This window comes from Scyliorhinus canicula, chromosome 1 (assembly GCF_902713615.1).
Source record: "Scyliorhinus canicula chromosome 1, sScyCan1.1, whole genome shotgun sequence".
Classification (NCBI taxonomy): Eukaryota; Metazoa; Chordata; class Chondrichthyes; order Carcharhiniformes; family Scyliorhinidae; genus Scyliorhinus; species Scyliorhinus canicula.
In genome coordinates, this window is record NC_052146.1 from 294,533,628 (window position 1) to 294,556,876 (window position 23,249).

At 51.1% G+C, this 23,249-nt stretch overlaps 1 protein-coding gene across 1 annotated transcript in view; it reads right to left on the reverse strand.

The window, feature by feature from the left end:
• The window catches only part of kif26ba (kinesin family member 26Ba), a 383,305-nt gene that overhangs the window by 145,772 nt on the left and 214,284 nt on the right, over positions 1–23,249 (reverse strand). Inside the window, 1 exon segment of the mRNA XM_038815524.1 lies at positions 1–64. Coding sequence (XP_038671452.1) covers positions 1–64 — 64 coding nt within the window.

Consider the following 23,249-nt stretch of genomic DNA (forward strand, 5'->3'; position numbering starts at 1 on the left):
TTCGGAGCGGGGAGAACGATGGTGTTTCTTCTTCTTGGAGGACAGGTTGAGTTTCTGGGCAGCTCTGGGGAAACAAAAGAAAATTAAATAAATGAAAGGAAGGTCGGAGGCGTCAGGCCGCTTGGACCTCCTGGGCCGAAGGAATCGAGGCAAACTCTTAACACTCAGCGTCGCAGGATTCGGAGATTCCATTCTCCCTTCTGCAGCGGGAATTCTCACTCAATGGGAGCGCGGAAGCAGAGAATCAATGTGGCTGCGGTGTAGCTTTGTCCCTTATGAGTTCAACCCTTACGTTAAAGAAACGACCAACAATAGTACAATGAACTTCTCCCCAAGTACGAAGCCACCAGCTACATACAGGTGTCCAAATAAATATTAACCTCAAAGACAAACGCTGAGGTTTACCAACAGCATCGAAAACCTAGTGAGTATCAAACAGGCTTCCTCACCATTTCTTGGACTTAAGTGAAGATCCCATTATTGGGCTGGAACTTTCCGGCCGTACATGTCGGTGGGATCTTCCCGCCCCGTCACCGGTGGCCCCCCCGCCCCGCCCGGGGTTTCCTGCCGGAGAGGTGTGCGTTCAGCGGGAAATCCCGTTGCCAATAGTGGGACCCAGAAGATCCATCATGGACCAATGGCGGGACACTTCCCGCATACCGTGAAACATGGTAAATCCCGCCATTTGGATTCGAGGTTCATTCCGTTATAAAGAGATGCCCGGCTCGTGGGAATATGCCGCACACAAGGCAGAGTTGAGGAATTATTTAAGAAACATATGATTCTATGGTGCTTTTCCCCAGCCTTTAGATTAGGGAAGGTAGAACCTGCCCCCACCCAACTCATCTGTCTCCCCATTCATGTTCACGCTCCAGTCGTATCTTGGTATTGAGTCGTGCTACACACAATGTCATTGGGAAAAGAGGGCATTTTGTAAATGTCACAGTGTTACTATTAGAAATTAATGTAACTACATTTTGGGATTTGATTTGCTCCCGATAGGGTATTCGTTTTTGCCAGACTGGATTACCATGGCTTGTGCTCCTCCATGTCTTTTTTTAATAAATTTAGAGTACCCAATTAATTTTTTCCAATTAAGGAGCACTTTAGTATGGCCAATCACTCGACATACCTCTCAGAGGGATGTAAGAGACTGCTGTGTGCTCTGTTTCACAGAGACATGGCTCACCCCCGCCTCACCGGACTGTGCCATACAACCTGAAGGCTTCCCAATTCATCGGGAGGACCGCACCATATCATCAGGCAAAGCGAAGGGTGGAGGGGTTCGCTTCCTCATCAACTCCTCCTGGTGCTTGGAAGTGACGAACCTGGCGACCTACTGCTCCCCGGACCTGGAATATCTGACTGTGAAGTGCCGCCCATACAATCTTCCACGTGAGTTCACTTCAGCCATTATCACAGTGGTCTATATCCCACCCCAGGCAGAAGTGAGGAAGGCGCTGGACGAACTGTACATAGTTATAAACAACTATGAAACAGAACATCCGGAGGCCTTGTTGATCGTGGCCGAGGACTTCAACAAGACCAACCTCAAGAGTGTACTGCCAAAATTCCACCAGCACATCTCCTGTCCCACCAGGGGTGACAACACTCTTGACCACGGCTACTCAAACATCAAGGGCGCCTACCGTTCCATCCCCCGACCGCCCTTTGGGAAATCAGACCATCAGACGGTGCTCCTTCTCCCGGCTTACAAGCAGAAACTCAAGCGGGAAAATTCCAGCTAAGAAGGAAACAGAAGACTCCTACGCAACTGCTTGGAGACAGTGGACTGGTTCATATTTAAGAACTCAGCGACCAACTTAAATGAGAATGCCACCACCGTCACAGACTCCATCAGCAAATGTGTGGACGTCTGCGTGCCAAAGAAAGCAGTACGTGCGTTCCCCAACCGGAAACCATGGCTCAATCGCAAGATTGACTCCCTACTGAAGGACAGATCTGAGGCGTTCAAGTCAGATGACCCTGACCTATACAAGAAATCCAGGTACGACCTCCGCAAAGCCATCCGAGATGCCAAGAGAGAATATCAAACCAAGCTAGAGTTACAGACAGACTCTCGGCAGTTGTGGCAAGGGCTAGACAACATAACGGGCTACAAAGTGAAGCCGAGCAGTATCTCTGGCAGCAGCGCACCCCTCCCTGATGAACTCAATGCATTCTATGCTCGGTTCGAGCAGGAAACCAACAATCCGCTGTCGAGTGCCCCAGCAGCCCATAACATACCCATACCCACCATCACAGCGACGGGTCTGGATGGGATCCCTGGTCGTGCACTAAGAGCCTGTGTGGACTGAGGACTTCAACAAGGCCAACCTCAAGAGTGTACTGCCAAAATTCCACCCGCTCATCTCCTGTCCCAGGACATCTTTAACCTGTCCCTATTCCGCTCCGAGGTCCCCACGTGCTTCAAGAAGACCATCATCATACTATTGCTAAAGAAGAACCAGGCAACGCGCCTCAATGATTACCGCCCGGTGGCCCTGACTTCAGTCGTAATGAAGTGCTTCGAGAGATTAGTCATGAAGCCTATCACCTCCATACTCCCAAAATGCCTTGATCCACTGGAATTCGCATACCGTTGTAACCAGTCCACAGCAAACACCATCTCCCTGGCCCTACAGTCATCCCTAGAGCATCTCAAAAACAAGGACTCCTACATCAGACCCCTATTTATTGATTACAGCTTCGCCTTCAACATCATAATCCCAGCCAAGCTCATATCAAAGCTCTAAAACCTGGGACTTGGCTCCTCACTCTGCAACTTGATCCTCGGCTTTCTGACCAACAGACCACAATCAGTAAGAATAAACAACAACACCTCCTCCACAATAGTCCTCAATACCGGGGCCCCGCAAGGCTGCGTACTGAGCCCCCTACTCTACTCCCTGTACACACACGACTGCGTGGCAAAATTTGGTTCCAACGCATTCTGCTAGTTTGTTGACGATACGACCATAGTGGGCTGGAACTCGAATAACTATGAGTCCGAATACAGGAGGGAGATAGAGAACCTAGTGGAGTGGTGCAGCGACAACAATCTCTCTTTCAATGCCAGCAAAACTAAAGAGCTGGTCATTGACTTCAGGAAGCAAAGTACTGTACACACCCCTATCAGCATCAACGGAGCCGAGGTGGAGATGGTTAGCAGTTTCAAATTCCTAGGGAACACATCACCAAAAATCTGTCCTGGTCCACCCACGTCGACGCTACCACCAAGAAAGCACAACAGCGCCTATACTTCCTCAGGAAACTAAGGGAATTCGGCATGTCCACATTAACTCTTGCTAACTTTTACAGATGCACCATAGAAAGCACCTATCGGGCTGCATCACAGCCTGTTATGGCAACTGCTCGGCCCAGGACCGCAAGAAACTTCAGAGAGTCGTGAATAACGCCCAGTCCATCACACGAACCTGCCTCCCATCCATTGACTCCATCTACACCTCCCACTGCCTGGGGAAAGTGGGCAGCATAATCAAAGACCCCTCCCACCCGGCTTACTCACTCTTCCAACTTCTTCCATCGGGCAGGAGATACAGAAGTCTGAGAACACGCACGAACAGACTCAAAAACAGCTTCTTCCCTGCTGTTACCAGACTCCTAAACGACCCACTCATGGACTGACCTCATTAACACTACACCCCTGTATGCTTCATCCGATGCCGGTGTTTATGTAGTTACATTGTGTACCTTGTGTTGCCCTATTATGTATTTTCTTTTATTCCCTTTTCTTCCCATTTACTTAATGATATGTTGAGCTGCTCGCAGAAAAATACTTTTCACTGTACCTCGGTACACGTGACAATAAACAAATCCAATCCAATCCAATCCACCCACCCTGCACATCTTTGGGTTGTGGGGGGTGAAACCCACGCAAACACGGGGAGAATGTGCAAACTCCACACGGACAGTGACCCAGGGCGGGGACCGAACCTGGGTCCTCGGGGCCGTGCTAACCACTGTGCCACCGTGCTGCCCTGCTCCTCCATGTTTAAGGATGGCGTTCCTTTTCTCTGCGCCTTTCCGAAAGGGGATTCTGACGCATTAGGGCCGCGTTGACCATTTGTCACGGGTAAAGCCAGACAATGGCTGTTGCCGTGTTATTTTGCAGGGTCGGTTACTGAAACCAATCTCTGCTCTAAGGCACTTTGTCGATACGTCCACTGTGCGGCAGAGAGTTGCTGAGCAGCGATCAGGAAGGGGAATCCTGGTCACTTTTACCCCCTTCCTCGTTCTGGGGCACTGGTATCAAACGCTAGGCCTGCACGCTGCCTTATCCACTAATTGAGCGAAGGGCAAGGATTGTATTTTGGATCCCATCAGATCCTTTGGCCAAAGAGGCCTCGGTGTACCTGACAAAAACTGTTTCATTCCTCCATTCTCTTCCTTTCTGGTAATGAGAGATCACATCTTCTTTCTGTTCAAGATAACAGTGCAGGAAGGCAGCCAGTTAGATGAACAATTGAGCTTCTTTCCACTAATCTCTAACATCGGAGACACTTCAATCTTTGAGACTCCCGGCAATAGATTTCTCTGTGGGATTGCTATTGAACACCAGGCTATCAATCCGAGAATCAATACAGATTCCATTGTTCAACTCTGAATGATTCGATTCCTTACCTGGTATCATTGTCCATTGAGTATTTGATTGCCTCTGTCACTGCCCAGTGACAGTATCCCTCACTCCCATCCATAACCCGCTCCTTTTCAAAAGGGTCTATTTGATTTGTCGCTAACTGCTTCACATTGCTGCACGACCGCAGCTGATTGGTTGGGAGGCTCTGTAGGAGGGACGGAGAATCCCGCCCAAGAGCTTTGAAAATCTTATCATCTGATACTGGTAACCGATGGTTCAATTTGATTTTGATTTATTATTGTCACATGTATTAGTTACAGTGAAAAGTATTGTTTCTTGCATGCGGTACGAACAATGCATACCGTACATAGGGAAGGAAGGAGAGACTGCAGAATATAATGTTACAGTTATAGCAAGGTGTGGAGAAAAGGTCAACTTAATACGAGGTAGGTCCATTCAAAAGTCTGATGGCAGCAGAGAAGAAGCTGTTCTTGAGTCGGTTGGTTCGTGACCTCAAACTTTTGTATCTCTTTCCTGACGGAAGAAGGTGGAAGAGAGTATGTCCGGGGTGCTTGGGGTCCTTAATTATGCTGGCTGCCTTATGCCGGGTTGGAGAATCCCTGGAGGGCGGCGTGAATCCCCCCCCCCGCCTCTTCGATGCCGGCTGCCGCATTCTCCGGCGCTGGTTTTCGGGCGGGGATCAGGCCACGCCGGTCGGGGGCCGTTGGCTGCACGCCCCCCCCCCCCCCCCCCCCCCCGCCCGGCAATTCTCCGGGCCCCGATGGGCCGAGTGGCCATCGGTTTCTGGCCAGTCCCGCCGGAGTGGATTGGACATGGTCCCACACGGCGGGACCTGGCTGGTTGGCTGGCTGGTGCGGTCCTCGAGGAGGCACGGGAGGATCCGGCCCTGGGGGGGGGTCCCCACGGTGGCCTGGCCCACGATCGGCGGCCATCGATCTGCGGACGGGCCTGTGCCGTGGGGGCACTCCTTCCTTCCGCGCCAGCCCCTGTAGGGCTCCGCCATGGCCGGCCACGGAGAAGGCACCCCCCCCCCACCCCGCGCATGCGCCAGAATACGCCGGCCGGTCTGCGCATGCGCTAAACCACGCTGGCGGTTCTGCGCATGCGCTAACTCACACAGTCCCTTCGGCGCAGGCTGGTGCGGCGCCAACCCCTCCGACCCCGGCCTAGCCCCCGGAAGTGCGGAGAATTCCACATCTTCCGGTTGGCCCGACGCTGGAGTGGTTCGTGCCGTTATTGGCGCTGGCATCGGGCCTATTCACTGATTGTGGTGAATCCCGCCCAGAGTCAATGGATGGGGGGCTGGTTTGCGTGATGGACTGGGCTACATTCATGACCGTTTGTAGTTTCCTGCGGTCTTGGGCAAAGCAGGATCCATACCAAGCTGTGATACAATCAGCTAGAATGCTTTCAATGGTGCATCTGTAAAAGTTGGTGAGAGTCGTAGCTGACATGTCAAATTTCCTTAGTCTTCTGAGAAAGTAGAGTCGTTGGTGGGCTTGCTCCTCATCTAATTTAACAGGTGTCAATCTGTTTGCTTCAATATCCATTCAACTCTAATCTGTCCCAAAATTAACAATGTTAGAGGTGAACGAACTTTATTTTAGGCACCTTAACCCCACCATCAAAACAACAGAGAACGATACAGGTGTGGTCCAGGTCCATGTACGTGTGTCCCACAATGTAGGCCGGAAAAGGTCAGACATTCCAAACAGCAGTGACGGAAACTAGCGTGAACATTCAGATTTTGAAAGGTTACTGATTTCTCACTCTCTTTCAATCTCAGCCAAAACGGAATTCTATCTGGAATATAGAGCTAGTCTCAGTAATGGTGACCATGACAAATATCACTGATTGTTGTAAAATCCCATTTGGTTCACTTAGGGAAGGAAATCTGCCGTCCTTACCCGGTCTGGCCTACATGTGACTCCAGACCCACAGCAATGTGTCTGACTCTTAACTGCCCTCTGAAATGGCCGAGCAAGTCACTCAGTTCAACAACAATGAATGAAATGAAATGAAAGACGATATAAAAACAGAAATAGAAAATACTGGACAATCTCAACAGGCCTGGCAGCATCTGTGGAGAGAGAAGGGAGCTAATGTTTCGAATCTGGATGATTCTGTCAAAAGAGTTAGCTTTGACAAAGAGTCATTCAGACTCGACAGGTTAGCTTCCTTTCTCTGTACACAGAGGCAGCCAGACCTGCTGAGTTTGTCCAGCATTTTCTGTTTCAGATTCCAGCATCCGCAGTAATTTACCTTTATGAAGAAATAAAAAGTCGGCTAACGATGCAGGCCCGAAACCAGCAGCTCATGAGTTCAAATCCCACGGCGGCTCCTCCCTCCCTGGTTAATTTAAAAGGACGAGCGACTGACAGGGGTGCGAGGAGATATCCCAGGATCCACTCTGCTCTGGGCTGCACTTCCTAGTTTCTGTATGCTGAGAGCCATTTACATACAGCACATAAACAGGCCATTCGGCCCGGTTCGGCTATGCTGGCTTTATACTCCGTTTGCGCCTCCCATGTTTCTTGATCGAACTCTATAATCTTAATCCTCCATTCCCTTCTCCCTCATGGACTCCAAGCTTTCCTTCGAATGCATCTGAACTATTTGCCTCGGTTACCCCTGTGGCAGATAGCGAGTTCCACATTTTCATCACTCTTTGGCTAATGAAGTTTATTCTGAATTCCCAATTGGATTACGTGGTGACTATCTTATATCGATACCTGTAGTTATGCTCTGCCCCACAGGAAGAAACGTTGCCCGGGATTCTCCAGCCATATCCGCCCAGTGACCGGAGAATCCCGCCCGAGGTCAGTGGAGATCTCCATTGTGCGCGGCTCGCCCGTGATGTTCTTGCGGCGGGCGGGGCGAGGGAACCCAGCCCATTCTCTCTGTATTCACCCCATCAAAACCTTTCCTAATTTTAAACGCCTCTGTTTGCAGCTTCCGTGGTGTCTATTTTCTTGGGCAGGATTCTCCGACCCCCCCCCCCCCCCCCCCCCCCCCCCCGGGTCGGAGAATCGCCGGGGGGGGGGGGGGGGGGGGGCGGCACGAATCCCGTCGGCCGCCGAATTCTCCGGTACCCGAGATTCAGCGGGGGCAGGAACTGCGCCGTGTCGGTCGGTGGCCGCTCACAGCGGCACCCCCCCCCCCCCCCGGGCAATTAACCGGCCCGCGATGGGCCGAAGTCCCGCTGTTTTTTTGCCAGTTCCGCTGGCGTAAATTAGACTAGGTTCCTTACCGGCGGGACCTGGCGGCGCGGGCATGCTCCGGGGTCCTGGGGGGGGGGGGGGGGATCTGGCCCCCGGGGGGGTACCCCCATGGTGGCCAGGCCCGGATCAGGGCCCAACGATCCGCGGGCGGGCCTCTGCCATGCGGGCACTCTTTTCCTACGCGCCGGCCGTGTCAGCCTCCACGATGGCCGACGCATAGGTGAACCCACCCCCCCCCCCCCCACTGACGCTCCCGCGCATACCCGGACTCACGCCAGCCGGCGGAGACCCTTCGGCCCCGGCTGGCGTGGTGCCAAAGGCCTTCCGCACCTTTGAGGCGGGCCGATGCTGGAGTGGTTCACGCCACTCCGTCCCGCCGGGACCCCCCACCTCATATGGGAGACTCCCGCCCCTTGGCCCAGAGCCCACACCAAGGCTTAACCAACCAAGCACAGTGAGCATGGATCAATGACCAGACCCACATAATCAAACGCAGAACAATCGAACCACTGAACACTACAGCGGCCTCCACCACCTAGAAGGACAAAGGCAGCAGAGATGCAGTGATCAATGCTCACTGTGCTTGATTGAGTAAGCCTGGACGTGGGCTCAGAGCAAAGAAATCAGACACCGCAGAAGCTGCGAAAAACTGAGTTGTAAACATGAGTGCATTTTGTGATCACAGAGGTTTTATAAACTGTAAATAAACATTATTCAGAAATTCAAGTCACCTCTGCATTGCTCTCAGAAACATAAAATATACGATCGTCACAGATTTGCAAGGTCCTGTTGAAGCATCCTTGACAAATGGCTCCAGTACCTCTTGTAGATGGTCCGCATCACAGATGGGGGCCGAAATCTTCCTCACGTTCACGCCAGTGGAACCATCCGGTTCCCTGGCCGCAGAGGGTGGGAACAATGAAATGAAATGAAAATCGCTTATTGTCACGAGTAGGCTTCAATGAAGTTACTGTGAAAAGCCCCTAGTCGCCACATTCCGGCGCCCGCTCGGGGAGGCCGTTACGGAAATCGCACCGTGCTGCTGGCCTGCCTTGGTCTGCTTTCAAAGCCAGCGATTTAGCCCTGAGCTAAACAGCGAGAAAACCTGTTGACAGTGGTGGGACTGCTGGAAGATCCCATTGACAACCGGTGGTAGGCCCCCTCCGCAAAACAGGCCACGGGGGAAGGGGGGGAGGGGGCTGGAAAATCCCACCACCCCATGTGGGAAACGGTGGAGAATCATACGACACAAACCCTATAACCACCTGCTCAGTGACGGAACAAGGCTAGGAGCATCAACATCCCACCATACCCCGCACACACTAACTACGAGTGTCAAGGCCCAGATTTATAAAACAGAAGCCCTGTCACCCATAGCTCTCTGGAAACCATCAGTCCCGATAAAAGGGGTCATTTACCTCAGAGAACACGGGTCACCCAAATCCACTTGACCCAAACACGAAAAGGCCCATCTACACGCCAAAGGATGCTCTTGGCCTCATGAAAAATGACCAGGACATTTGTGGATTAGCGGGTAACAATTAAATGGCTTCCCTGAAACAGATGTGCACCATTTAAAGGTCAGTCGAGCAAACCAGCTCCGCAAACAGTAAATAAAATCAATCCTTATCATTAGACTAATATGGGAAGGGGGGGGGGGAGAAAAATGACTAAATGTGGTTGCAAGTAACATTAATGTGATCAGGCATCAAGATGTATCTCAATTACTGGCACTGTTGCTAGGCGACCTGGTTGGTGAAGCACTAAACAGGCCATCTGTATTTTACCTCACCTCATGAAGGACTTGAGGCTAGGCCGTGAGGTCGTGTCAAAGATTAAGCTGTCCGAAATGAATATCATGACAGAAGATGTGCTCTTACTGAAAGATAGCGGGGAACTATTAAAATTCTCCAGACGTCAACCTTATACAGGGAAAGTGCGATAAAAAGGCCTATTGAAAAACAAAATCAAGAGGACAAAAATGGGACCAGGACGATGAGTGGGAGGAGGGTGCAGTGGTGGTGGGTGTGTGTGGGGTGGGGGGGGGGGGGGGGGGGGGGGGGGGGGGGGGGGATAGGGTGCAGTCAGGCACCAAGAAGGAAATGCGGGTTGTCTCCTGGTGACTGCCCGTGCTGTGTAATAACCATTCTGGGCTGAAGAAACGCAGTTTAATCTTTGATGAAAGAAACCAATTTCCAGCAACATCCGAGAGGCCACAGTGACCTGTTAACTTTGCGTTTGACACAAGCAGGCGGCCGCAGCTCCCCCGGACTTTGATGATCTTTCTTCTCCTCTTCTGGGAATTCCATCATGAAGCGAAAGTTAATCCAGCAACCCAGAGAGGACCATTTGGTAACGTCAGCACCCCCCCCCCCCCCCCCCCCCCCCCCCCCCCCACACACACACAAAGTTTAACAATGACGACTTGCATTTGTTTTGCGACTTTTAACGCCCCGAGCTGCCTCACAGGAGGGTTATCAAGCTGACACCGAGCCACGCAGGAAGATAGTAGGGCAAATCATCCCAAGCTTGGTCGAAGCATTAGGCTTTAAACAGGGCTCTCACAGAGAAGAGTGAGTTGGAGAGATTTCGAGAGGGCCTTCAAATTCTTAGGAGGTAAATTACAGCAGGCACAGCCCACCAGTGACCGGGGCTAAAGTGTGTCGAGGCCAAAATTAGGGAAAGGCAGAGATACTGAGTGGCTGGTCAATTTATATATCAAATGGAAGGAATGCTTCTGTAAAAGAACTCTGCTTATGTTACCACTGGTATTTTCAGCAGAGAGAGCAGCTCACAACTTCCAAGCCTGCCTCTTGCTCGATCTCCGGAGCCGGAAGATAGCCAGCTAGGCAAGCCAAGAACTGCTTCCTCTCATGGCTGCCTGATACTGTGCTATGTTCATGCGCAGAGACACAGTGACTTATTCCAATCACTGGACATGAGTCCAGGGCGGCAATAATTACCCAACACTCCGTTGGAAAATGGCACAACGCGTTAAAGATCCGCATTTCCACAGCTCCCAGTCCAGGTTCACATTTCTTCTCCTTTACCAAATATGACTGACAGAATTACAGTATTAGACAGCTCAAAAGGAGGCTGTTCAGCCCATCACTCCTATGTTAGCTCTTTGAAAGAAATATTCAATTAGTCCAACTCCACCTGTTCTTTCCCCGTGCTCCTGTAAATCTTTTTCCTTTTTGACTGTTCATCGAATTGAAGTTGTTATTGAATCTGTGGTGTTTCCCACAACTCACTTCATGAAACCGCTTAATCTTCCATCCCCCGCTATCATTTTTGCCAATTACCTTAAATCTGTGCTGTCTGGTTACCGACCAATCCTGTACAAATAGTCTCTGCCTCTTTTTTCTATCTGTTGGGTGGACTCTGTGGTTGTAGGAGACGCCAACCCACTGTGGTACATGGGTCCTAAGGATGGCCCCATGAATTGTCAGATAATGTGTCTGCACCACTGAGCAGAGGGCCCCAGGCACAAGGACAGTGGGAAATGGCGGGGGGGAGAGTGGGAAGGAGCGGGATTGAACCATTCCCAGGTTGCCACTGAAGAACCTCCCCACACTGCGTCCCATCAATGAGCAGGGCAACCACTGGCATGGTGCAGGTCACCTACGCTCCAAGCCGTGTATAGAACAGAAGTGGCTGGAAGAAGGAAGAAAAGCGTTCATTTTTGTTAAATCTAAGGAAATTAAAAAGTTGGGGAGGGAGGGACGTGCACTGCGGGCAAAGAAGATGTTAGGTTTTGTCGCGGGGGCTTGTGGTGAGCCAACTGTCCTCAGTCAGAGCAGCGGCCTCCACCGGTCTGTCCAATGAAACCAAGGGGCTGTCTGCCCCCTCAGGTGGATGAGGAAGATCCCACAACTGCACCCCAAAGAAAAGCAAATGAGTTCTCCCCGGGGTGGCAGGTGTTGATTAGCCTTCGACCATTGTCTCATGGTTGTCCGTGAGGTCCTATTGCGCGTAAACTGTCAGAAATGAAATTAAAAATCGCTTACTGTCACCAATAGGCTTCAAATGAAGTTACTGTGAAAAGCCCCTAGTCACCACATTCAGGCGCCAGTTTAGGGAGGCCGGTTCGGGAATTGAACCGTGCTGCTGGCCTTGGTCTGATTTACAAGCCAGCTATTTAGCCCACTGTGCTAAACTTGGCTGTGTTTCCTACACCATAATGGTGAGTAGTTTTCCAAAGCTTTTCATTGGCTGTGGAGCGCTGTGGGAAATCCAGAGGTTTGAATGGTTCTACACTAATGCAAATAGGTAGGTACGTGCTCCCTCCTTTCTTCCCTCACAGCTTACCCGTGTGGTACATGTTCAGTGTAAGGGGAAGCGGCGGCTTAGTGGTATTGTCACTGGGTTTGTAATCCAGAAACCCAGGGTAATGTTCTGGGGACCCGAGGGTTCGAATCCCACAGCGGCAGGTGGTGAAATTTGAATTCAATAAAAATCTAGAATGAAGAGTCTAAGGATGACCATGAAACCATTGTCGTAAAAACCCGTCTGGTTCACTGACGCTCCTCAGGAAATCTGCTTACATGTTTACCTGGCCTACACGTGACTCCAGACTATGGCGGACTCTGAAATGGCCGAGTAAGCCATTCAGTTCAAGGGCAAGTAGGGATAGGCAACAAATGCTGGCCCAGCCAATGACACCCAATACCCCTTGAATAAAAAACTCAGGGTCTTGATTGGAAACCTTGAAGAAATCCACAGCCAATTTTTACACATTTACATTATACCATGGAAAGGAAAATAACTAGTCCCAATACTACAAATCACCCCTCCCCACCCTTTCCTCTCTCTCCCCCTCCTCCCTCCCCCTCCTGCTTCCCTACCCTCCCTACTCTGTCCCCTTCCCTCTTTCTACTCCACTCTTCAAACCCCTCCTTCTCCTCCGCCCCACTCCATCATTACTCACCTCTCCCATTCCCTTTCTTGCCCCCTCGCAACCCCTCCACCCACCCACTCCTTGTCTGCACTCTGCCCCATCAATTTTCTACCCCTGCCCGCCTACCTCAATTCCTCCCTATCTCTCACCTCTTCCCCTCCCCAAATCCCACCCCTTCATCCTCCCCATCTCTGATCTCATTAACCTCCCCATCAGCCACCTCCTTACCATCTCCCACCCCTATCCCCCCTCCATCAATCTTCACCATCTCCCACCCCTACCCCCCTCCATCCATCTTCACCATCTCCCACCCCTACCCCTCCCCATCTGCCCTATTCCCGCTCACCATCTCCCACCCTACCACTCCTCAACCGCCCTCACCATCTCCCACCCCTACCCCTCCCCATCCGCCCCATTCCCCCTCACCATCTCCCACCCTACCCCCTCCTCATCCACCCTCACCCTCCTCATCCACCCTCACCATCTCCCATTCCTACCCCCTCCCCATTCTCCACTCCTTCCCCCTCACTATCTCAGACCTCCTTCCACCTCCCACCCCCGACTCTTTCCCCCTCCCATCTCCCCCTTCCCACCCTGCTTAAATCTCTCCATCACCCACTCCTTCCCCCTCCCCCATACCCCTCCCCTATCCGTCTCCCATAAACACTCCCCCTCCCCCGCCCATATGTGATTTGAATGGAAGCCGGGACATCACATTCTACTGATCCAACGAGCTAACACAGCACTCCATCGATTGCAGACTTACCAGTGTGCTTTCTGAAAAGCCATTAATGACTCTCTAATGACAGTCCGTTGTGATCAATTAATGAGGTGATTATTCCCAACCCAACCAGACTCGGCTCAGATGCATCTTCATTTTAATCGATTATTTATTTATTTACTTTGGGGCCATTCTCCCTGTGGCAGAATAATACCTGAACTCGTAGCATTCACTAAACAGGTCCCTCCCGATCACCTCTGACCTGCAGCATCTCAGGACCGCTGACCACAGCTCGAAGCTCTCTATTGAGAGATTGAAGAAATCAGCCGCTGACTCTGCCATTCAGGCTCAATTGTTCTCCAGGAAAATTGCACACCTGTCCACAGAGTTTTAAACAGCGTCTCGCTAATCCTAACTGCGCATGTGAGGGGGGAGGTAGACTCTGTACTACCTGCCCCATACAGAATTCCTCCAGTTTGCAGAGAATATGACAGAGAGAAAGAGAAAGAGAGAGAGCGAGAGATGGGAGAGAGAGAGAGAGAGAGAGAGAGATGGGGGAGAGAGAGAGATGGGAGAGAGAGAGAGAGAGAGGATTCTTTAAAGTTCAGAGACTTGTGAGCAGCACGGTGGCACAATGGTTAGCCCTGCTGCCTCACGGCGCCGAGGACCCGGGTTCGAATCTCGGCCCTGGGTCACTGTCCGTGTGGAGTTTGCACATTCTCGCCGTGTCTGCGGGGGTCTCACCCCCCACAACCCAAAGATGTGCAGGGTCGGTCAGGCTAAATTGCCCCTTAATTGGAAAAAAACTGAATTTAGAAAAAAAAGTTCAGAGGCTTAGTGGGAGCAATACAGGCTTAATTATCCACGTTTTTGATCATTTCACTGATAAACGTGTACAGCTCACAATTAATAGCTGCGTAGAAATTATGACAGATTACACTCTGTGTCAAAGAAATGCTTTATCGCTCAGTATTAACCGGCTGGCAGGATTCAGCTTCAAGTGTCAGGCAGGCTGGTACAGCTGCCTCGCCTTCCCCTCCTTCTTGTCCTTGTGGGACAGTACATCAGGAATCTCAGGAACCAGGACCATGCCCCACACTGCAATGATCCAACAGTTCCGTCCTTTAAACAACAGCAGCTCCACTCTGTCAACAGCTTTCAGCCCCCCCCAGCCCAGTTAACGCACAGTTAACAAGCACACAATCAAATGAAGGCATTTACTCACATCGCAGACCCGTCCATCGCTTGCATTGCGAACCGACACATAGGAGACCAGGATAACCACCTCAAATCAAGTCCACTCTCCTCCGTGTGTGTGAGTTTTTACACTCGCGTCACTTGTACTTTCCATCACCGGGCTTTTTCTTTTAATCCCACAAACTCCAAGGCGAGGGAAGGAAATCCTTTTTTGACTATTAAGTTAGAAATCCATAACACTGTCTGGAGATTAGTTTTTGTTTTCTCTCTCTGCCCTATCTTTCAGTTGCCCAGTTCCACATGATGCAGCCAGTTATCCCCACGCGACTCCCCTTAGGCACCAGCACCTGTTTTTGTACAGACCCCACCTGCAGCAGGCTTGTTGCTGTGACAGGAGCAGCTCTGTAACCTTGTCGATCCAGAAGATAGCAGCTCCCACTCCCTCTCTCTCTCTCTCTCTCTCCCCCGACTATAGGGACTGCCGCAGCTCCTCTCCAGCCTGCCTGCAAGTCTTGGTAACAGCCCCATTAAAACTGGTCAAAGCAAGCTCAGTCTATCGCGTCTCTGTCAACTCTCCTCCTGCCTCCCCCCTCCACATACCCAGTAAGTGACTCTCCCAGCATGTCGTCTCAAATCAATGCCTTCCCTTCTTCAAGCCGAGGAGTAAATGAAGACTCACTTCCCTTTCTCCCGCCCTCTTCCTCATCACTGGGAGTTCCCGGCAGAAGTTTCTCCCAGAACAAGAGTCGGAGTCAGAGGGCGGCACGGTAGCACAGTGGGTAGCACTGTGGCTTCACAGGGCCAGGGTCGCAGGTTCGACTCCCGGCTTGGGTCACTGTCTGTGCGGAGTCTGCACATTCTCCCCGTGTCTGTGTGGGATTCCTCCGGGTGCTCCGGTTTTCTCCCACTAGTCCCGAAAGACGTGCTGTTAAGTGAATTGGACATTCTGAATTATCCCTCTGTGTGCCCGAACAGGCACTGGAATGTGGCGACTAGGGGATTTCCACAGTAACATTATTGCAGTGCTAATGTAAGCCTGCTTGTGACATTAAAGATTATTTTTTAAAAAGCACTTCAGCTGATAGCCACATTGGGGAAGGGGGGGTTGTGCTCTTGCGAGCTAAAGGATGTTCCTCCTCATTCCAGCTCCAACCCAGCCACACTCATGAAGAATTCATGAGTCCTTGCCTGTCTATTCACCAAAGCCACACAAGCAGAGACATGTCTCAGCAATCTAAGCCCATTTTACACTCCTTTTTTTTGTGGGGGGAGTTTAACTCTGTGTAAGTGATGGGCTTTGAATGGGTTAAAAAGTGGGCCATTTGTCCTTCCGTTGTCGCAAATCACTCCACTTTCGCTAATCCAGAGCCAGGCAGGCACACCACTTAATTACCAGAGTCAATGACTGCATTTAATTGCCACAGTTAATTGCTGCTGTTTTGTTTTATTTGACAGCGGTAATTTTCTGAGCTTGCTGTTTTAAGTGATTCATGTCCCGAACGGAATCAGCTGTCAATTAAAACTCAAATGCAAATTGGGCAAAGTTTGATTTATTTTTTTTTTGCCTCACTTTTTTTCCCCCTCCAAGTTGCCGGCCATATATTCAACCCAAATTATCACCAAAAGAGATCCCCCCCCCAGCTCTATGTTTTCTTTTCGAAAGCCTCACGTTGTGGTCACAGCGAAGTTACGCCTGGTCTCTGTTACAAAATAAGGGCCATTTAAGGCACAGATGAGGAGAATTTCTTTCTCTCAGAGGATCGTGATTTTCTGTAACTTTCTTCCTCAAAAGGCAGTGGAAGCAGAGTCTGAAGATAATCACATTGTCCACGATCTTATTGAATGGCAGGCTCGAGAGGCGGAGAGGCCGACTCCTGCTTCTAACTCGTACGTTTGAATCTACCCGCTCAGCCATCAAAGGGTTAAAACAAAAAGGCGGTCATTCCTTCCCACTTCGAGATTAAGGGCGTGGTTTCCCGGCCTCGTCGCGCCCGACTTGGTGTCGCGACAAGAGGCCCCTTGCAAGGTTCGCAACACTCAAAATGTTTTGTGAGATTCAACTGAACCTCGCAAGACGTGGCGATCCAGATCTCGCCCTCGCTTTGCAAGATCCAGATCAGCATATTTAAATAAGCCATTGGCTCATCTAAATTTGCATTCGCCGGATTCCCTGGGCTCCCCAGCAGGGCTGTGTGGATCTTACCCAAAGAGCTGATGAGAAACACCCCGCCAAAATGGAAGCTTAGCACGGTAGCATGGTGGATAGCACAATTGCTTCACAGCTCCAGGGTCCCAGGTTCGATTCCGGTTTGGGTCACAGTCTGTGCGGAATCTGCACATCCTCCCCGTGTGTGCGTGGGTTTCCTCCGGGTGCTCCGGTTTCCTCCCACAGTCCAAAGATGTGCAGGTTAGGTGGATTGGCCGTGATAAATTGCCCTTAGTGTCCAAAATTGCCCTTAGTGTTGGGTGGGGTAACTGGGTTATGGGGATAGGGGTGTTGACCTCGGGTAGGGTGCTCTTTCCAAGAGCCTATGCAGACTTGATGGGCCGAGTGGCCTCCTTCTGCACTGTAAATTTTAAATTCTATGATAAATGGGAACAAAGCGAGCGCTTGTAGCACCATGAAACACAGTGCTATAAAACAGTACTTCGCATTAAATAAATGGCCTGAGCGGGGAATGTGCGGCCAAGAACACACATAGCCCGGCTTGCTACACTGAGGAGCTCCGCGCCCTGGAATTACTCAGTGTAGCGAGAGATCAGGACGCCATGTTTGGCCTGATTTTTGCTCCGAGGCCCCTGTGCAACCCCCCCCCCCCCCAGTCCCACTGCACTATGGGAGAACCCACCGCGCCCCCAGGCAGCCCCGCCCAATCGACAGCACACAAAAAAATGCCAGCTTAGCAGTGCCAACTTTGCCCCATGGCAGTGTTGCTGCCAGTGGCACCTTGGCAGCGCCAGGGCACCACCCTGCCCAAAAGGGCATGCAGGTGGGGGCCTCTGACCCCCTGGGAGACCCCCACAACTTCCGTTCCTTCTAGTCCCCATTTGTGAAGGCCAGTATCAAACAGCACTCACTCAAGGTCTCCAAGGCAAAGGGAATGAATCCCAAAGTCTCAGCTACCTCGGGAATCTGCACGTTACAGTGAGACTAGCTGTCTCGCTCTCATACGCGGATTTGCCAAAAAGTGATCCCGCCCATTTGCATCACAACGTCTCGCGGGATCACCTTGGATCTCACAAGGCGATGCGGGCGGGGTCGATCCCAGGAGTGGGCTCTCCCGGCTTCTGTCGGCTACGCTGCGCCACGGCGAGCTTTTTGGTCGCAGCGTGGCCGTTGGATCGCGCCCTCAGAAATCTTTTGGTCGAATCGAGCCCAAAGCCTTGCATTTCTATAGCGCCTTTGCCGGGCTGGTTCTTCCCTCACAGCCAGGAAATTCTGCCGAAATTCAGCATGTTCCCTTCGGGTCCCACGTCAGCTGCGTCTTATTACATGGGATTGTCTCTTATTTTGACTGTTTGCTCCGTGTCCCATAAGGGGCCCTGATTTGTCAGACAGCCTGTGGGCGCCTGATCCTGGGAGTCATCAAACACCACCCCCCACCCTCTTATTTTGTGTCATGCGAGTTGGTCACCCTGCTCCAAGGCCCCCCCACCCCCCAAGCCATTAGCTTCATTGTTGGAGGTGTAGACCGAGGGAGGGGGGGGGGGGGGGGGGGGGGTGCTGGAGGTGTAGACCAGGGGGCAGCAGCGATCGAGGAGAAATGTGGGAGGTGCAATCAGCACAAAATAGCCAGAACTGATTTGATTTTTAAATAAACCTGTCAAAAGCAGAAAGAGAGAGTTCGGATGTGAGGCGAACAAACATCTTAGTTCGCTTGCGCTCACACCAGCTAACTGGATTGGGAGGCAGTGTGCTGGAACATATACAGTCGTCAAAGTTAACGCCTGCTGATCTTACAAGAATCGCTACCTCATTATTTTCAACATTATTCACAGCCTTTTCCCCTCGGACAATGGAAAGAACAATCGCTCACAACTCAACTCTATTTTTTATTTCCTCTCTCTCTCTCCCACCCTGAGCTTCAACACCCGATTTCTCCTTTATTAATTCCTTCAGAGGATGGCAACTCCCCCCCCCCCCCCCCCCCCCCTCCTTCCCTTCCTCACCCCCTCCCCCATGTACCTTTGCTGTCAGGCGTACGTAGACCTCTCAATCAGTTCCCCACCTCCATTTCTGTCTGAGGCAATCCCACCGATCCCCTGAGAGATTACAGCCTGGCTGAAACAGAACTGTGACCAATGTGAGTGAGTGAGTCAGAACCAGGTGAGCAAAGTGGCTTCAAATTGACATCAAATCCCAGAGCCTTTTGGTCAAGCCCTTTCCTCCAGTTATCTAGGTTTGCAACTTTAATTCTTTCCTGTTTTGTAGATAAAGGCTGGCATTTTCCACACGCCCCATTCAAGGGGCTGTTTAGCACACTGGGCTAAATCGCTGGCTTTTAAAGCAGGCCAGCAGCACGGTTCAATTCCCGTAACAGCCTCCCCGAGCAGGTGCCGGAATGTGGCGACTAGGGGCTTTTCACAGTAACTTCACTGAAGCCTACTCGTGACAATAAGCGATTTTCATTTTCATTTCATCAAACACCACCCCCCCATCCCCCGCCCAATGCGGTTTGCCATTGGCCGCCAGCTAGGCCTTCCAGCCCCGCCGATGTCAATGGCCTTTTGCATTGCTCGCCAGCCGGAGAACCTGCCTTTGGCAGGGCTGGAAAAATCCAGAAGACCTGAATTTATATAGCACCTTCCCCAACCACGAAACACCCCCAAAAAGCTTTATCGCCAATGAAACAGTTTCAAACTGTTGGGAGCATGGGGAACGCAGCAACCTAATTGCACACAGCAAGCTCCCACAGGCTATTTCCGGGAGGCTGGTTGAGGTGGGAGGAAATGTTCGAGAGAACAATGGGGGGGGGGGGGGTTGCTTCCCTGAGCCTTTTCAAAACAGCGCCATGGGATCCTCCATGTCTACCAGAGAGAGCCGCCATTTAACGTCTCATCCGACTGGCGGCACCACGGACAGTTGCAGCACTCGCACAGTATTGCAATGTGGAACGCCGGGCAAGATTCTGTCGTGGGGTTTGAACCTTCAAACCCGGAGCTGGAAGGTCAGCTCGCTCAACTACCGCTGGATGGTTTGAAAGACCCTACTATTGGAAGATCAGGGATTTGTCTCAGAGTGCTGGCCAAATATATTCCTTCAAACAACAGCACAGTGGGTGCGCCTACACCACATGGGCTGGTGCAGATCAAGCAGCCAGCTCACCACCACCTTCTCAAGGGCAATTAGGGTTGAGCGCTAAATGAAGGCCTCGCCAGCGAAGAACAGATCCTTTGAATTAATTTTTTAAAACTCCAAAAACAGATAAACCGGTCATTTGTCTGTCTGTGGGAGGTTGCTGTGTTCAATATTGGGTATTGCATCCTGACACAGGAACAGCAATGTAGTGATGGGACATCCCAAGGCACTTTTCTTTATTAGGCCATGAGCTCTACTTTCTCTTCAACTTCCCAGCTTCTATCCATCTGCTTAACCTCCCTGTAACCTCCACGCTGACACTCTGGCTGTGGATCTAAGATTCTCCGGTCTTAGCAACACAAAAGGCCGTTCGCCACTGTGCCTTTACTAACCCTCTGAAAAAGCTGACCGCTTCATCTTAATCCTCGGCCTTTTCCCATACAGTTCCATTGTTAAAGTGCATTGCGGGTTCTCATCTGCCATCCAACCCCAACCCTCTTCGTAAGAAACACTGGGCACCGCCCATTCAAGGCCACTTGGGGGACGGTCACCCCCTGGTTGTCCAGGGTTCGTTCGTCTCCCAAGCTGCCTGCTTATTTTCGGCTAACTGGGTTAGAAAGTTCCACCGTTTTATAAACCCTTCATCGTTTTGAACAACAGAAACATGATCAAATGCTGCCTTTGGAGTGACATCAATAGATATAGATATAGAACGTACAGTGCAGAAGGATGCCATTCAGCCCATCGAGTCTGCATGTCCGCCCTCTGATTTCAAAATCACTGAGCACCTGCTCAAACAGAAGCTAATTAGCAGTGTTTAACGGAGCTATGACACGACGCAGGCCTTTGAACAAAGGGTCATCAAGTTTTGGTTTTTCGCTGGTACAGCACAGAGGATGCCACTCAGCCCATCGTTCCTGTGCGAACCATCTGAAAGAGCTATCCAATTAGTCCCACGCAGTTGCAGGAGAAGGTGGCCATTCTTGTCAGTCCCATTTCTCCGCACTAACCCCCACAGCTAGCTTATTTCCCTCAAGTTTAGCACACTGGGCTAAATCGCTGGCTTTTAAAGCAGACCAAGGCAGGCCAGCAGCACGGTTCAATTCCCGTACCAGCCTCCCCGGACAGGCGCCGGAATGTGGCGACTAGGGGCTTTTCACAGTAACTTCATTGAAGCCTACTCGTGACAATAAGCGATTTTCATTTAAGTGTCCATCCAATTTCTTTTTGAAATGACCGATCACCTCCACTACCAGCAGCCTCATGGCAGCGCATTTGAAGACAACTCACTGCCTGAAGAGTTCCTCCTCACAATTGCCCATGTATCTCTTGTCCGAAGCCTGAAAACCCCACTCCTTCTCCTTAGTCCTGCAGCACCCCATAGTCAGAAGCTTTTCCCCAGGGTGGAACAGTCAATCACTAGGGGGCATAAGGTGCGAGGGACAAGGTTCATAGGAGATGTGCGAGGGAATTTCTTTTACACAGAGGGTAGTGGGTGCCTGGAACTCGCTGCCGGAGGAGGTGGTGGAAGCAGGGACGATAGTGACGTTTAAGGGACATCTTGATAAATACATGTTTAGGATGGGAATAGAGGGATGCGGACCCAGGAAGTGTACAAGGTTTTAGGTTAGACGGGCAGCATGGCTTGGAGGGCTGAAGGGCCTGTTCCTGTGAAGTACTTTTCTTCGTTCTTTGTTCCTCTCAGATACCTGGGGAAGAATATCTCTCTCACATAGTTCCTGAATGTGTCAGCTCACACACTGAATCACAGGTTCACCAGTAAATGCTGCTTTAGAGCCAGTTACAATTTGTCAAAGGTGACAAATAGTCTTCAAAGGGAGTAAGAATATAATACCGCAGATGCTGGAATGCTGAATTAAACAGAAAATGCTGGAAACGCTCAGAACTCTGAAGAAGAGTCATACGGTCTCGAAACATTAACTTTGTTAAGCTGCTGCAAGACCTGCTGAGATTCTGCGGTCTTTTCTGTTTTTATTGTTAAAGGGTATTGACATTTGGTTGGCAAAGGTTATTTTTAAGGACAGTTCCGCTCTCATAGAATCATAGAATCCCTACAGTGCAGAAGGAAGCCATTCAGCCCATCGGGTCTGCACCGATCCTCTGAAAGAGCACCCTCACTTTGGCCCACTTCCCGGCTCTATCCCCGTAACCCCACCTCACCTTTTGGACACTAAGGGCAATTTAGCATTGTCAATTCGCCTAACCTGCACATCTTTGGACTGTGGGACGAAACTGGAGCATCCGGAGGAAACCCACACAGATACGGGGGGAAAATGTAAACTCCACGCAGGCAGTCACCCAAGGCCGGAAGTGAACCCGGGTCCCTGGCGCTGTGACTAGCGGTGCTAACCACTGTGCCAGCCCTCTCTCAGTCAGCCAGTGTTCTCTGGCACCGAAACCTCTGAGATGCTCTTCAAAGGTACGGTAGCAGAGTGGTTAGCACTGTTGCTTCACAGTGCCAGGGTCCCAGGTTCGATTCCCGGCTTGGGCCTCTGTCTGTGCGGAGTCAGCACGTTCTCCCCGTGTCTGCGTGGGTTTCCTCCGGGTGCTCCGGTTTCCTCCCGCAGTCCAAAGATGTGCAGGTTAGGTGGATTGTCCATGCTAAATTGACCATAGTGTCCAAAACGTTAGGTGGGGTTACAACTTGGCCTGCTGATTCTGGGAACGGAAGCATTAGGCTGATTACGGCATTGCTGCTGCGCAAATATCAATGTTGCTGCCCCCCCCCCCCCCCAACCAATCTCACCAAGGGGGAAGATGGTGGCACAGTGGTAATGTTACTGGGCAGGTAATCCAGGGTTGCGGGTGAATTCCCAAGGGGACACAGGTCCAAATCCCATCATGGCAACTGGTGGAATTTAAGTAAATCTGGAAGTGAAATCAACCTCCGTAATGGGAACCATGAAACGAACATCTACAGAAACCCGCCAGAAACGGGCGGGGAACAGAGGGAAGTAGATCCTTGGAAAATAGGCGACAGGTTTAGATAAAGGATCTGGATCGGCGCAGGCTGGGAGGGCCGAAGGGCCTGTTCCTGTGCTGTAATTTTCTTTTGTTCTTTGACATTTGTCATCCTTACTTGTTCTGGCCCCCATGTGACTCCAGACCACAGCAACATGGCTGACTCTTACCCGCCCTCTGAAACAATTCTGGGTGGGCAACAAACGCTTGCCAGCGATCGACTCCCACATTGCATTAAATTTTTTAAAAATGTTTTTAAAACTGCCTTCCCTATAGCTGAAATACATCAAGAACGCCAAGTCCTGGCT